A 14,773-nucleotide genomic window follows, 5' to 3' on the forward strand; every position below is an offset into this window, starting at 1 on the left:
AAATCAACTTTCAAAAATAAAAAAATTAGAAAACAACAAAAGAAAAAAAGAGAACAATATAATATCCCACCTAACCAGCCACCACCACAAGCCCTCTACTTGCGTAAATTGTTGGTTCGAACCGTTATCTCAAGCTTCACGCATACCTCTCTCTCCACCACACTACTCAGTTAGTTATAACTCTATGAGATATGTTCTAAAGTCGATTTGTATAGGCGGGTGACACCATCATCCGCCCCTAAAAATATATTTTCAGGGTGGGTGACACCATCACCAGCCCCAAAAATATTTTTCTATTTTATTCCTAAATTTATTTAAATATAGAAGAATAAATAAATAAGTGAAACATTTACACTATGATTATTGTGAAATTTAGATTAAAAAATATACCAAATATATTTCATGTATATAAAGGTTAAGATTATGGAAACTTGAAAATATAACTTGAGTTGTATGAGATACTATATAGATAGCCATATGTAGATAATAACTAGTAAATGATCTTGTGATCCTAAATGGTCTTAAATAAATAATATATAAATTATAAAATTTAAAACTTACCACTACAACTTTGATACGAGACTAGCTACTCTACATCTGAGATTATTTGAAAACCAATCAAATCTAATTGATTTTGAAACTCGAGATAATTTTTTGGACTACAAAATTACCTTAAATAAAAATTATCAACTATAAAATTGTATATATGGTCAAGCTCTATAATTTTAATATTAAGTTTGTCTTCATTCGAGATTATATGAAAAAATTATCAATTTTGTGTGACACCATTTCTAGGGTGATGGCATCACCCGCCTCTAAAATGATAGTCATTTCTAGGACGTGTGATGCCATCACCCGCCTCTAGAAAATATTTTTTTGTGCGGGTCAACTATTACAGTAGCTCCTTTCTCTTTATAGGAACAGATTATCTTTTGCGGCCTCTGGAAAAAAACGAGATATTTCTAAAAATTATGTTTATAGCTGTGTCTGAGTTGTATTATGTAACTAAAATTAGCGGTCTTGGGCGCGGTTTTTTTTTGTTTGCTGAGTTGCTGCATCTGGTTTTGCACAGAGTCCCAGAGCCTAATCAGCAAAGGAAATATGACGATCCGATACTAGCTATTGCATATTCGACGATGTCTTAGAGCAACTCCAGCAGTGCTTCTATTTAGGTGACTAAACTCATATTTTAGTTATTTTACTCAAAATTCCATCTCCAGCAGGGTCCTTATTTGGGTGACTAAAATAAGGGGGTGACTAAATTTCCTCTCTCACCCCCTCGATTTGGTCACCCTCTACTTAGGCTACTAAAAATAGAGTCCACCATTTTTTAGTTTATTTAGTCAGTGCTACTGGAGTAGAGACTACATTTTAAATGACTAAACTTGAAAAGCAAGTGATTAAATGAGTTTTAATCACTCCATTGGAGTTGCTCTTGTATACATATATGTGCTGGGCAGCAGCTGTCAGCGCAGCAGCAGCAACTTGCCCAACAGCAGCAAATAATGCTGCGCGCGGCGTGCCAATGAATGATGGTATTGGTCGATCTATCTGTGTCTGAAGAAGAGGATGCATGGCCAGCCCCCAGCCGGATGCATCCGAAGAATTTGTGTCGTTGAAGAAAGGAATTTCCACAGCATATTCCTTCCTGATCGACCGGCCCCGGCTAGCTGGGCAAAGATAGGAGGAGTCCCATCGCTCGCGTCCACACGATAGATGATGCAGTAATAAGCTACTACTAAGCTAGCAGATCGAAAAAAAAACTAAGCTAGCAGATCGAGGTTTCCGCAGTTCAGAATTTTGAGTAAGAGGCTGTTCGGCTGATCTGATGAATAGTGTTCGGCTGGTAGAATGAATAGTATTATTTGAGAGGAAATAAGCCGAAACAAGCCGAGAACCGATCAGCCGAACAGGCTCTAAGTAGTAATATAAGGTATGCAGTAATAAGCTACTACTCCCTCCGTTCCATAATGTAGGTCGTTTTTAGTAGTAATATAAGGTGGGTGTAGAATTACATTCTACACCTATAGTGTACATCATCAAAATATTAAACTAAATTTACCAAATTACTAAATATGTTCAATAATACCTCTCCAATTACTGAACTACTGAAAATTTATTTAGTAATTCTGCTCATTTTAACTATTGGGTAGGATAAAGTGCTACACCTAAAGTGTAGAATAGCACATGGTGTGTAGGTGTGTGTATCGATTGATTTGTGTATAATGATACTACAGGCAGCATTCATTTTCCCTTATATACTTATTAGCAAATAAAACCAGACAGCGGCGGATGCTGAATTTCATGTCCACCACGACAACAACCATGACCACGACCACGACGACTATTATTACTTTTTTTTTTCAAACGACCACGACTATTATTATATTGTTCCTTTGTCAACTTAATAATATACTAGCTAGCTAGCTGCAGCAGGTTAGTTAATCATTACTCTGTTGTGTTCTGCAGTTGTCCGTTGATCATCCTCTTCATTTCCCCTACCAGTAAGTAATGATCAATCCATTGGCTCAGGACATGGAATTATTATTGGGCTGCAAGCATGCTGTGTTCTTCAATTCCTAGCCTGCGGTTGAAATTAATAAAGCTCCCTGTACAAGCAAAACCCACGGAACATGTATAACGCCATCTTTTTTGCCTAGCTTGTGCAGTCTACAAAGGATCATGCATCCAACTTTTCATACTTAGTAGATCGATCTATCAGAGAACGTTTTCCCTTAAATGGTCAACTCTCGACCGACTAGGTGAGTCGGCATTTGGTCATTTATTCACAAGAAGATCGAGATCCAAACAATGCAACTTGACAAGGCTGGAATCTCCGATTCTCCACTTGGTTGCTAGCTTGCATATATATTTGTTCATCTGCATATATATCACGTCACACGTACATGTCCAGAATACCTCAATGACTGCAAAAGAACACTAAAACAAATACGCAATGTAGGTTGGATTCGATTGTTGCTACTGCCCAGCCAGAGTACTTACCAGAGCTAGAGGCTCCACCGTAGGTGCCGAATAATATTCAGCTCGCAAAGAGCTAAATAGTTACGACCGCTCCACATAAACATTGGTTCTATTTGAATACTCTAACTTAGTTAGAAGTTAGAGTTAGTTTCTAGCTTTAGACTAACTCTAACTTAAATAATGTTTGGATGCAAGGGTTAAAATTAAATTAAAAGTATTTTTGCAATCATTTTTGGATGGATCTGGTGTGGCCATCTCTTGTGCGCTGGCGGGCTACTTCTTCTGCTACGGGCTGCAGGGCGTCGGACCGGTGCGGCCTACACCGTGCTCGCCGCCGGCGACCCGCGCGCCGAGAACAAGACGCTGCACATCAGGCCGCCGGCCAACACGTTGTCGCACAACGAGCTGCTGGCGCTCTGGGAGGGGAAGACCGGCAGGACGCTCGAGCGCGTGCACGTCCCCGAGGACGCTGTCCTCAAGCATATCGAAGCCTTCTCCGTCCAAGGTGGGGGCGCTCGGAGTGAATAAGGGGCGGCGAGGCGAGCTCCAGGCGAGCTCCAGGGCCGAGCGGGCGGCGCGATTTGGTGCAGCTCCGGGGCGGATCCAGGACCGGTGGCGCAGCTCCGGCGCGGCGATTTCGGCGACGGCCGGCCGGGCGGCGCGGCCGCCCTGGGCGGCGTTGGGAGGGGCGGCGATGGGCGGCGCAGGGGGGCGACGAGGAAGGGTGCGTTGCGGAGACAAGGCCGATTCGGCCACAGATCGATTGAGAGAGAGGAAAAAAACGGGGCCCCACCATTCTAACCCAAATAAACACTCCTTAGAGCATCTCCAACAGATTATCCAAATCCTACTATCTATTGCTATATAGCTATTCATTTAGCTAACTTCCACTCTCCATTTGTCTATGATTTTCAACAGACCAGCTATATACTCTTCTTTCCCGTCCGCCCGCTCCGTAGCCCAGCGCCACCCGCTCCGCCGCCTGCTCAGCGCCGCCTAGCGCCGCCCTCCCAGCGCCGAGGAGCGCACGCGCCGCCTCCTCCATAGCCTAGCCGGGGTGGAGCTCGCGTCGCCGCCTCCTCTATGGTCACGCAGGGTGGAGCTCGCCGCCTCCTCCTCCTCCATGGTGAGCCGTGTTCGAGGCAGCACGCAGTCGGAGGGGGCGCGGCCGGACGGATCTGAGCACGAGCGGTCACAGAGGCATGGCAGCTCCGGTGAGCACGGCCACAGGGCCCATCTCCGCCGCTGCAAGTGAGCTCCGCCACCGCATGCGAGCTCCGCTGCCGGTGTGGCCGGGCCAAGGGCTGCCGCCGCCGCGCGCGCTCTACCGTCGGCCTCTGCCCACCGCGCTGTTATATTGTTATCCAAATTCTGGTGGGAGATTGTTGGAATTTGGGCTTGGCCCATTAAGTATTTCAGTTATTCCAAATAAATCCCAAAGGCTCATGTGGTGCAAACTTTTAATCTCACATTGTTAGTAGAAGTTGAGGAGACCATATGACTCTCCTATATATCTAACCCATAGGCTTCACCGGAGAACATCAATCCGATTATTCCTCTTGTAGGCCGCCGTTAGGCGTTGTAAACACACACCCGATATAGTGAAGTTCTTGCTGGCTGGCGCCCGTGGTTTTTACCCTTCGCATTGGAGGGGTTTTCCACGTTAAATCCTTGTGTCTCTTGAAGTTTGATCTTTTCTATTTTCATCGTTTTTGTTCGCTGTCGCTTCTAACACACGCGCGAGCTCCACCGCCGCCGCGAGCTGGACGGGGCGAGGCGGAGCCGGCCGGCGCAGTCGCCGCCGCCGCGAGCTGGACGGGGACGCGGTTGTTGCTGCCGCCGAGGGCCGCCGCCGCAGACGCCGGAAGTGGGACCCGCGCGCGGGGGGAGCAGATGGCGAGCTCCTTGCGCTCGGGGAATGATGCGAGCGAAGGAGCGTACATACAGAATATGATAGCGAGAGGAGTTGGTTGAAGAGCCTGTTGGACGCCGATTTCAGAGGTGATCCGTTTTTTTTCCCGAGGCGAGGCGGGATACCGAGACGGTTGGACTTGCTCTTAGGGGGGATAGTTTTTTGGGGTGGGTTAGCTGTTGGACTCTGTTTGGATATTTTTGGGTTAGATGACTCAAATCTAACTCTAACCCTTGAATCCAAACAGGACCATTTTGTGTTTGAAGCAGCTAGCAGAGTAGTGCAACACGAAACGTCGTATCCTATAGCTAGTAGCATATATATAAAAATTTGGATTCTCAATGATGTTTGTTTCTTTTCCAAACGCTGAGGGAGTCAAAGCTTGCTAAGTTGTCTGTCCTTGAAAACGTACTGGCTGCCGACCACGCCACAACACATAAACTATTCCGGGATTTTCTTTTTAATTTCAGCCACAGCAATACGTTATATACGTACAACAGCAGCAGGATGATTACAAGCTAGGGGACTAAAAAAGCCAAAAGGTGCACATCAATCCTTTTGCTCCACAAAAAAAAAGACATACAATACAACAAATCAGCCAGCTGATGATTGGCCTCAACCACTCAACCAAAAAAATGTTTTATTTGTATTATCAGCAACTTAGAAATTGTAAGTTGCTGACAAAAACCTTTGCAGCTTGATGCATGTCGTCTAGCAGCTAACCTGGTACAGTAAAGCTGCACGGCACGATTGTGTTGCGCAGGAATTGGTCTAGGCCCAAGAGCAGCAGGCCACAAACAGGCCGAGTTAGTTAAAAGGGTTCATTTTGGGTTCCTGTTATCGCTGCCCTTCTTCATTCCTACTCTTGAAAAATGAAAAGGGGGTGCTTTAGTGATGTGGACTATATTCCCATCTTTGGCTTCAAGATGAGATTTGACGGCAACCCTAAAATTCTAAAACCGAAAAAACGGGAGCCTCATCCGAACGTTGTATTCAGACCATGATGGCTATACTTGCACAATGCCACAATGAGCAGCGTTCACCATGTGCCAGAGTTGTATGAATACATGAAAAAAAAATGGCGCAAAAAGAAACGAAGGGACATGATTGCAACCTTTTGGCATAGCAAGAGGCCACAAATATCATATGTTGATTCAATTAACACCAAACTTCTTTGTTTTCAGCATTCCAACAGTCAATACTCATCCAAGTAACTGTACAATGACTCATCGTTCCTCCACCGGCGCCTTGTGAGCAACGACTTGAGGAAACCCCTGCCTTTGCTCGAGCTTTTCTCCTGTTCCTTGTGGTGGTCCCAGTCGGTGTGTAACTGCATTGAAGTTTGTCTCTGCACAGAATGCCACAGTACAAAAATTGAATTCTGTGATCAAACACAAAGTAAATCAGATGATGCTTTTTTGGTAATCCACCAGTATAGGTCAAAGCTGTGCTCAGGACATACCAAATGCTTTGAGTTCAGGGGTGGTTTTCTTGCGACTGTAGAGGACCGTGCCAGAGGATTAGAATCTGGTATTGGCGAGCCTGCCCTTGTTTCTGCATAGCAAAAGCGAATGCGATAATTGCTCACTAACCTCCTTAATGCAAGCTCCACATTCAAACATATGCTCAAACAGACAAAGGACAATGTACCTTTTGCATTTGAGTTCACGATTCGGGGAGATGGAGATTTAGCTCGTGCTTTTCGAGAAGGTGACAAGGACTGGGATCGGTGATATGCATCCTTAGGTGTAGGAGATGGTGAACGAGCACGCCTGCAGCAGGACATGCATTTTTTTTAAAAAAAAGGGTGCTGCAGTGTATCATTATGGATACTAAACAGTGAACAATCAACTTTGACCGAATAAATCAAACATGCAATGGAGGGATCTGCTAGTTCCTATTTGTTTACCTCATTGTAGCCTGCCGACATCCTGCAGTAGAAATGGCTGGAGGAAGCAGTTGAAAATCAACAACACAGTAACCTTTACAAAGATTCATAGATCAGAAGTTCAATGAACTTACAAGATTGAGACTTGTGCATTTTGCGACTTGTATATTGTCTGTTGTACCGTGGAGGTTCTGAAACTGGATGTATGGAAGATTCCAGTAGATCCATGCCTACAAAACATAGCAACAATAATCTATATGTCCGAAGAAGGTAAGTCTTTAATGCAGTAGTAACAGAATGGCGCGTGGAATTGCCTGGTAATATGTAACGCCTGTGGTACTTTGGCCCCTTGATGAGAAGAGCTTGTTGAGATCTTCCTTCCTGGTCCATCGTCTGTTGGCAAATTCGTACCCTCTGCAACCATGAGAAACAACAATGATTTGAAGGCTAGAGATAGACAAATGTAACTGTCTCATATTCATCCCACATAAGCAAACTTGCAAAACACAGTAAAAAAATGATTTACTAAAAGAATTTTTTTGCAGCAAGCATTATACCTGTTCAACTGAAGACACTAGAAATTCTGTTTCATTAACCTCATCAGCCTTTTCGCTGACAAGATTATCCACCTTGTATGACACAAAACCCAGATGGTCCACTGTGCTAACAAGGGCCTCTACTGTGTAATCTTTCAAACTCGTCATCACCCTGCAGAAGATTAAAAAGGAGATGAGATGTGTTACTTGTTTATTGAAGCAACAGCAGACTAGACAGACAGGGAACCAAAGATCCAGGAAAAGATCATACGTAGATTTGTGTGAGTTGTTTCGGTAAAATACTTCAAAGTATTCTGCTGCTGAGTATAGCTGTGACCGCAGATTCCTCAGGTCCTGCAAATAAAGCATAACTTATTTAACTGAAGCAGAGAAAGCATAGCAGATAGTAATAAGAAATGCCAGCTCAGCACATATAGAAGACACATAAAATAATTAACTAAGGCATTGCCATGTGGGGTTTCGTTGTGGACAAGGATACTAATTTGTTTAATCCAAGCAGGGACAAATTTGACAATAGATGGCAGCAGCACGTAAAGGATTGACATTAACGGACCAATAAACTCAGTAAAACTCAATTGAAGGACAGGTTCAAACTTTGAATGAGCAAATAGCCCTTGCATATATGGGCAAAGCTTGGCAGTAGACATTCACCTGAATGTTCAAGGCCGGAACTTTTCCTTAATCTAAAAATAATATGGGCAAAGCAAAGCGGTACAGAACAAATGGTTTTGATGCTGCTTTCTTGGCAAGAGCATCCGTGCTGGGTCAGAGTTGCAGTGCCATTATGCAGACAAGCGCATTTTGAAAATCCAATTGGGATGATGCTTTTGCATAATAAGGGGAAAAGTAGGGGGAGAAAAGGTGCGGCCATTATAGAGCTGCAAAGGCAGTGATTATACAAGTAACGCATGGTTTTGCCTCTCTTTTTGTTGGAGTGAAGTTAGTATATTTCAAGATTTCAAGTTTTTTTTTGTTGGAAGGAAGTGAGTATATTTCAAGGTTAGATATAGGTAAATGGTTGATGAGGTAGAAATGCCTGAGTAAAAACTACTCCAGTAGTCAAGGTTACGTTACTGTAAAAAGTGTGGACAGGGACTACACTTCCTACCTACAGTGTGTAATAGACCTAACTAGGGACAAAATCTTGTGATTGACACTTTGACATGGACAGGAAAGCGCGTAGGAAATGTTGTTTCGTGGGAACGCAATCAGCAATCAAGAAATGCGGTCAAGTTTCCTTGGACAAGAGCGTTGCCTAGATCCATTGGAACAAGAAGGGGGGACTGAAAAAAAAATGCAGGCTTGTGCAGATGGGAGAAGCATACATACCTTGAGGGTGTCTGAGAAGAGGAGGCCTTCCTGCAAGGACATGTCGTCGGTGATGGAGGCGGCATCATGGATGTGGGAGGAGACAGATGACGGCGACATTGCGACCGCCTCCATGGGCCAAACGGGGAGTTAAAAATCTGGGCGCCTCCCTCCCTTGGTGCCAAGATTCCTCCTCCCAGGAGCACCAAAACCCCCTCCTCCCCTTGTTGAGCAACCAAAACCCCCAAAGAGAGCAGGGAGCTTTTGAAGGAAGTGGAAGCTCCAACTCAGTGCCGGCGGCGGCGGCGGCGGCGGTGGTGGTGGGGTGGCTCACCTATAATATGGGGAAACAGGGAAGGGGGTGAACCACCTCCACTCTACCTGTGTTGGACTGTTGGTGTCGCCAAGATCTGGTTTGGGTCCCTCCCCTGCTCCCGCCCTCCCGGTGGCTTGGAAGCTTGCGACGGGCGGGGGAAGAAGATAAGGGAGAGAGGGAGGGAGGGACAGGACAGGATTAAAAGAGGCTATTTGTTGTCTGCTAAATTTCTCTTTCTGTTTGTGTGGGGAGCACGAGCAGAGGTGACGAGACGAGGAGGGTGGCTGGCTGCTCTTCTTCAGCTGCGAGTGCCAGCATTCTATTCGACGTTTGTTGGTTGGACTGGGCTGCTGAAAGTGCAAGCCAAACCGGGCGGCAGAGGTCACGTGATAAGCATGGACGCGGCGGCTACGGGTCCCTTTTGAGGTTAAGGTTGAGGGTTAAATTTTAGTACTTTTAACCTAGTAGTAGATGTGTTCCCAGAATGTTTATGAAAGCAGTTAATTATAATCTGATTGAAGGTCTTCTTCCTGAAGTTGTGGAGGGGATATCAGTTTAAAATATGTTGATGACACCCTTCTATTCCTCGAAAATGACATCCAGTAAACTAGACATTTTAAATTCTTGCTTGTGTGTTTTGAATAACTTTCAGAAATAAAAAATTAATTACAATAAAAGTGATCTCCTGACACTAAATTTCAATGAAGATCAGCAAAACACCTTAGCTAGGCTCTTCTGCTGTAACTTTGGTACTTTCCCTATTAAGTACCGGGAGTCCCTCTTCATTATACTAAACTCAAAAGAGTACCTATACAACCTGGGGTGGATAAATTGGTTAATTATACTAAATTCAAAAGAGTGCCTGTCGTGGTGCTGCAAACCACAGCCGGGTGGCGGATGGCACCCGCCCTAGCCCTGAGGGTGTGTACTCGGGGGTTAGCTGGTCTTAGATCGATCTCACTCAAGAACACGATGAACACAGCAGGATTTAGAGTGGTTCGGGCCGCCGGAGCGTAATACCCTACGTCCACTGTGTGTTGTATTGCCTTCCCACGAGAGTGAGAAGGTTGCAAGAGCTTGAGTCTGTCTGGATCGTCCTGTGCGCAGCGAGCGCCTCCCTTTTATATCTCAAGGGGGCGCGTACACAGCCGTTGGGTCCCCGACAGGTGGGTCCAACGATGCAGCATAACGTACTGTTCATATATTATGGCGTCGCAGGCAAAGGAGATCTCTCTTGGATTCCCTCGCCTGCTCCCGGAGCCCTTCGTCCATCATGTCCTGGTGCTGTCTTGTCGAGACGGAGCCTGACGTAGCTAGAGGCATCGCCCGCCACGTTGCTTAAGCGGGCGGAGTAGCTTGCGGCGTAGGCGGCATGATGGAAAAGCGCCGTGCTGTCGTATCCATTTAATGCTGCAGGCGGGCCCTGCGCGGGCGCGGCACAGGCGGCTCCACTGTGCTCCTTGGTAATATGCGGCGCGCAGCGGGGCCTGACAAAGGCTGTCTCGTGTACCGCGGCGGCAGAGCACGCCTTGTCCATCGCATTAAATGCGGTGGGTGGGCGAGTCTTCCTGCGGAAGACTCGCACACGATCCCGCGCCTCTGGGACACGTGGCGGCTCCGGACCCCTACATGGTGAGGGGAGTCCGGACGGGCGCAGGAGGTCCCGGACCCCTCTGGGGGTCCGAGGCCTCGGCGGTCAGCTCAGAGCTTCCCTTCCTTAGACCCACGTGGCGTCACCGGACCCATCCCCAGGTGGGGTACGGTCCGGGGCCGTTGGCCTGGTGAGGGAAAAGACTGGCCTGTGGGACCTGGCGACTCCGTCCTTCCCGTGCAGTTACGGATAACTACGCAGGTCCTGCCTAGCTGTAGGAAGAGTGGGTACACCTGCTACAGGGTACCGACAGTGGCCCCCGGGCCCACCTTGGGGGAGGTACGAACCCACAGGTGGGGCCACTTCTGCGATTTGGCTCTGTTTAGCTTGAAGCTCCTTTCTGCGGGGGTCTTGACCGGTTGTCCGGTTTTGACTACCCCTCGGGTTGGTTGCTGCCTCATCACATCGCAACGGCTTCCTGACTATGGGCCCCACGAACAGTGGTTCACCTAGTCACGCGCGCGACGTTCGGCATTGTTGCGGCCGGAGTAAACGGATCATTTACCACCGGCGCAGCTCCCGAAAAGCTCGGCCACGCCTGCGATTAATACGCGCACGTCAGCTCAGCTTCCGCCTTGCTTCACGCGCGCGGGCGACGGTTCGGATCCCGCCTTTTCACACCTTTGTTGGTTACCTGCTCTCCCTGACAGGTGGGCCTGGCCCCCCTTGCCATGGACCGGGCGGTTAACCCTAGGTGCGGGCGTCGCTTGGGTTCCAGCGACGGTTCCGGGGCGCGCCGGATGAGTCAGGCTTTATATTGGGGTGAGCCACATTCCATGGTTTCTTTCCCACTTTCGCCTTCTTCCTTCCATCTCTTGCGCCCCTTTGCCTTCGAGCTTTCCTTGCCCCTTGCTCCCTGCTCCCCTGCGCCGGCTTCCTCTCACCTCCACTAAGCAATGGCATCCCTTGTTCATCCCCGCCGCTTCCAGACCGAGGGAGAGTTGAACACAGTGCGCCGTCTACTCGGGTGGAGTGCACAGGAGACCGGCTGGGGGGTTCGAGCAGGCTCGGTTCCTCTTGGCAACCTCCGCGCCGGGGAGTTTGTGTTATTCACCTCGCACATCTCCGCCGGCATGGGACTGCCGATTTCTTCGTTCCTGCTACTGCTGCTGGAAGACTTCGGCCTCCAACTTCAGCATCTGACGCCCCACTCCCTCCTCCTGGCGTCCATCTTCGTGCACTTATGCGAGATGTTCGTGGGAGTGCGCCCCTGCGTCATCCTCTTCCGCTACTTCTTCATTCTGGTGAGGTCCGGAAGGAGCAAGGACGAAGTGGGGGGATACTACTTCCAGATAAGGAGCGACCTGCCGACTCCTTACATTCCCGGTCTTGCTGGTGGAAGGTGGGAGGAGTGGCGCAGGGATTGGGTGATCGCCACCACCGAAGCCAACGAGCGCCTTGCCCTGCCGACCGAGGGGCCCGCCTCCGACAAAGCATCCTGGAGGGCCAAGCCGTCGCTGCAGCCGGAGTTCGACTCCGTGCTGGACAAGATCAGGTCGCTGGCGGAGAGCGGCCTCACCTCGTGGCACGTGCTCGGGGACTTCGTGAAGCGCCGGATCGCCCCCCTGAAGCAGCGACCGCGACCGGCGTGGAGCTTCACCGGCCTCAACGATTGCAGCAGGACCCACCGCGGGGAGGGAAGCGACCTGACCCAGGAGGCCTTGGAGGTCCTGGTGCGGAACGTGACGGGAGACACCTTCATCCCGGAGAACCTGATCCTCCCGCAGAGCATAGTCGCCCTCTGCGAGGACCCCACGAGGGTGGCGGTGCTGGCAACCCTGCCGACTCTGGACGACGGGGGACTGGCCCCACGCCAGACCGGAGGCGACGTGAACCGTGGGCTCCGGATCCCTGGCGCATCCGGGGATCAGGCTACGCTGAGCGCTGCGGGGTCCGGCGCCACCACAAAGGGGAAGCAGGCCGCGGCTAGCAGCGCGGCCGCAGCCGGCTCCAGCCGTGCACAGGGCAGCTCCGGTACATCGTCGGGTGACGCAGGCCGGCGCAGGCTACTCCGGGGCGACGGGACCCTGGTCTCGGAGCCCGCCGCGAAGCACCAGAGGTCTTCTGAGGGCGCAGGCCAGGGTAGCTCCCGGGCTGCCGGCCCCCATGGGCCCTCTGGGGCGACTGGACCACCACCTTCGCCGCCGAGGAATTCCTCCCGCCGGCAGCAAGAGCAGCAGCAGCAGGCACGCGGGCGGCAACAGCAGCAACAGGTGCGACCCCGGGTTGCGCCCATGCCGCAGCCACAGGGACAGCAGCAGCGGGAGCAAGCCCGGGTTGCGCCTGCATCGCAGCTGCAAGGGCAGCAGCAGCAGCCGCAAGAGAAGAGGCCCGGGCTCCGGGGACGCTGGGTACCCGGTACTTCTGGGTTAGTGTCATCCTGCTCTCTTCCCTTGCGCCTGTGCTCTGTTTTTTTTTGAAGGCTTTTCTGCTGGTTACCAGGGCTCCTCGCCCCAGCGGTTCTTCTACCATCGCTGGCACATCGGCAGGTGCCCAGGCGGCGGCGGCCTTGGCGTCGACAGCGACGGCGACAGCAAGTGCAGGACCCTCAGGTACGGCGACCTGTGCTAGCCCCGTGGTGCGCGACGTGATGCTGACTGGTGTGTCATTTTTAGACTCTGCAGTGCTCAGCGCGGCGGCGGCGGCGCTGGGTGCAGCCGCGCCCGACGCGGCGACGGTGGAGGCGCCGATACTGAACGCAGCCGCACCCGACACAACGGCAGCGGAAACCCGGTGCTGGGTGCAGTCGCACCCGATGCCGTGGCGGCTGAAATGCCGGCTCTGGGCGCCGCGGCCCCCGACGCTGCAGCGGCGGAGGCGCCAGTGCTGGGCGCAGCCACACCCGACACGGTGGTGGAGGTGCCGGTGGAGGGCGCAGCCGCACCTGACGTATCGGTGGCGGGGGCGCCGGTACTAGGCACAGCCGTGCCCGACGAGGCGGCCGCAACCGCACCCGACGCGGCCGCGTCTGCCACGGCGGCAGTGGGGGCGCCGGAGCTGGGCTCGGCCACGCCCGACTCGGCGGCAGCGGGGGCGCCGGAGCTAAGTGCCGCAGCGGAAGCCCCTACCTCCAGCTCCGGTCCTGTTGCAGAGGAGGAGTTGGAGGTGGTCTTTGGCAGGCAGCTCCTGCAGCTTCTACTCCCGGAGGAGGATGCGACTCCGCTTCCTCAGGTGCTGTTGCGAGTTCGGCGGTCGATCGAGGAGGCAACCTCCTCCGCCGAGGTGGCCTTCCGGCGGGAGTGGTCTGCTCTGGAGAGCGAGCATCAGCGCCTCTCCGACTGGCACACCCGCCTGGAAGCGCACACGAAGGCTGAAGCCTCCCGCGCCGCGGAAACTCGGTCAAAGCTCAAGGCGGACCAAGAGGCCTACCGAGCCAACCTTAAGAAGGTGTTTGACCGAGAGTTTGCGGTGTCAAACCGAGAGAAATCCTTGGCGCAGCGGGAGCGGGACTTCACCCTAGAGGTTGTTGGCTTTGCTGCTCAGCGGTCCGACCTCGAGGCTCACCTCGCAGCCCAACAGTCCGAGCTAGAGACTCGCAGCGAGGACCTCGAGGTCCGGAGGCAGGAGCTCGACGTCTTCTCTGTGACTCTGCAGGGATGGCGTGAACAACTGCAGGAGAGAGCCCGCCAGCTAACTGCCGACGAGGCGGATTTGGAGGAGGGCCGGAAGTCCCTCGCCAAGCGGGAGGCTCACGCCACCGGCATAGAGAAGGAACTTGGGCGCCAGCGAGACTCGCTCAAGAAGCTGAAGGAGTGGGCGGAGCAGAGGGAGGCAAAGCTCGAGGAGAGGTCCCGCGTGCTCGAGGAGAGGTCCCGCGAGGTGGAGGTGGCCAAGGCGGCCCTAGACACTCGGGTGCAAGAGGCGGTCCGGGAGGCGGTCCGGAAGCACCAGGAGGACCAGCGCGCAGGAGCCCAGCGGATCACTGACTGGGCGGCCGAAGCGAGCCTCGCACTGGTGCCATTTGGGATGAGCCCAATCCAGGTGGCGGAGCCGCCAGCTTCGATAGCTGACGCGCTCCCAGTGCTGAGCTCTGCTTCGGATAGGCTCCAACGCCTGGGGCCGGTCCTTGCTGGACAGCTCGAAACCGAGGGCCGCGAGCTGATCCGAATGGTGGCGGAGCACATCCTGACCTGCCTCCAGAGCCACGACCCGACCATCT

General features: G+C 51.5%; 1 protein-coding gene across 1 annotated transcript; it reads right to left on the bottom strand.

The window, feature by feature from the left end:
* Positions 1-5,985: 5,985 nt before the first annotated feature.
* On the bottom strand, positions 5,986-9,297 carry LOC120676145 (probable protein ABIL3). Its single transcript, XM_039957366.1, has 9 exons — positions 8,669-9,297; positions 7,590-7,672; positions 7,340-7,490; positions 7,097-7,196; positions 6,917-7,012; positions 6,804-6,840; positions 6,545-6,666; positions 6,357-6,448; positions 5,986-6,242 (listed from the first exon to the last, which is right to left on the bottom strand). Exons 1-9 carry the CDS (start codon positions 8,780-8,782, stop codon positions 6,090-6,092), a joined length of 948 nt encoding a protein of 315 aa, XP_039813300.1. The 5' UTR covers positions 8,783-9,297; the 3' UTR covers positions 5,986-6,089.
* Between the last annotated feature and the right edge of the window lie 5,476 nt (positions 9,298-14,773).

Source organism: Panicum virgatum, chromosome 5N, assembly GCF_016808335.1.
Source record: "Panicum virgatum strain AP13 chromosome 5N, P.virgatum_v5, whole genome shotgun sequence".
Lineage (NCBI taxonomy): Eukaryota > Viridiplantae > Streptophyta > Magnoliopsida > Poales > Poaceae > Panicum > Panicum virgatum.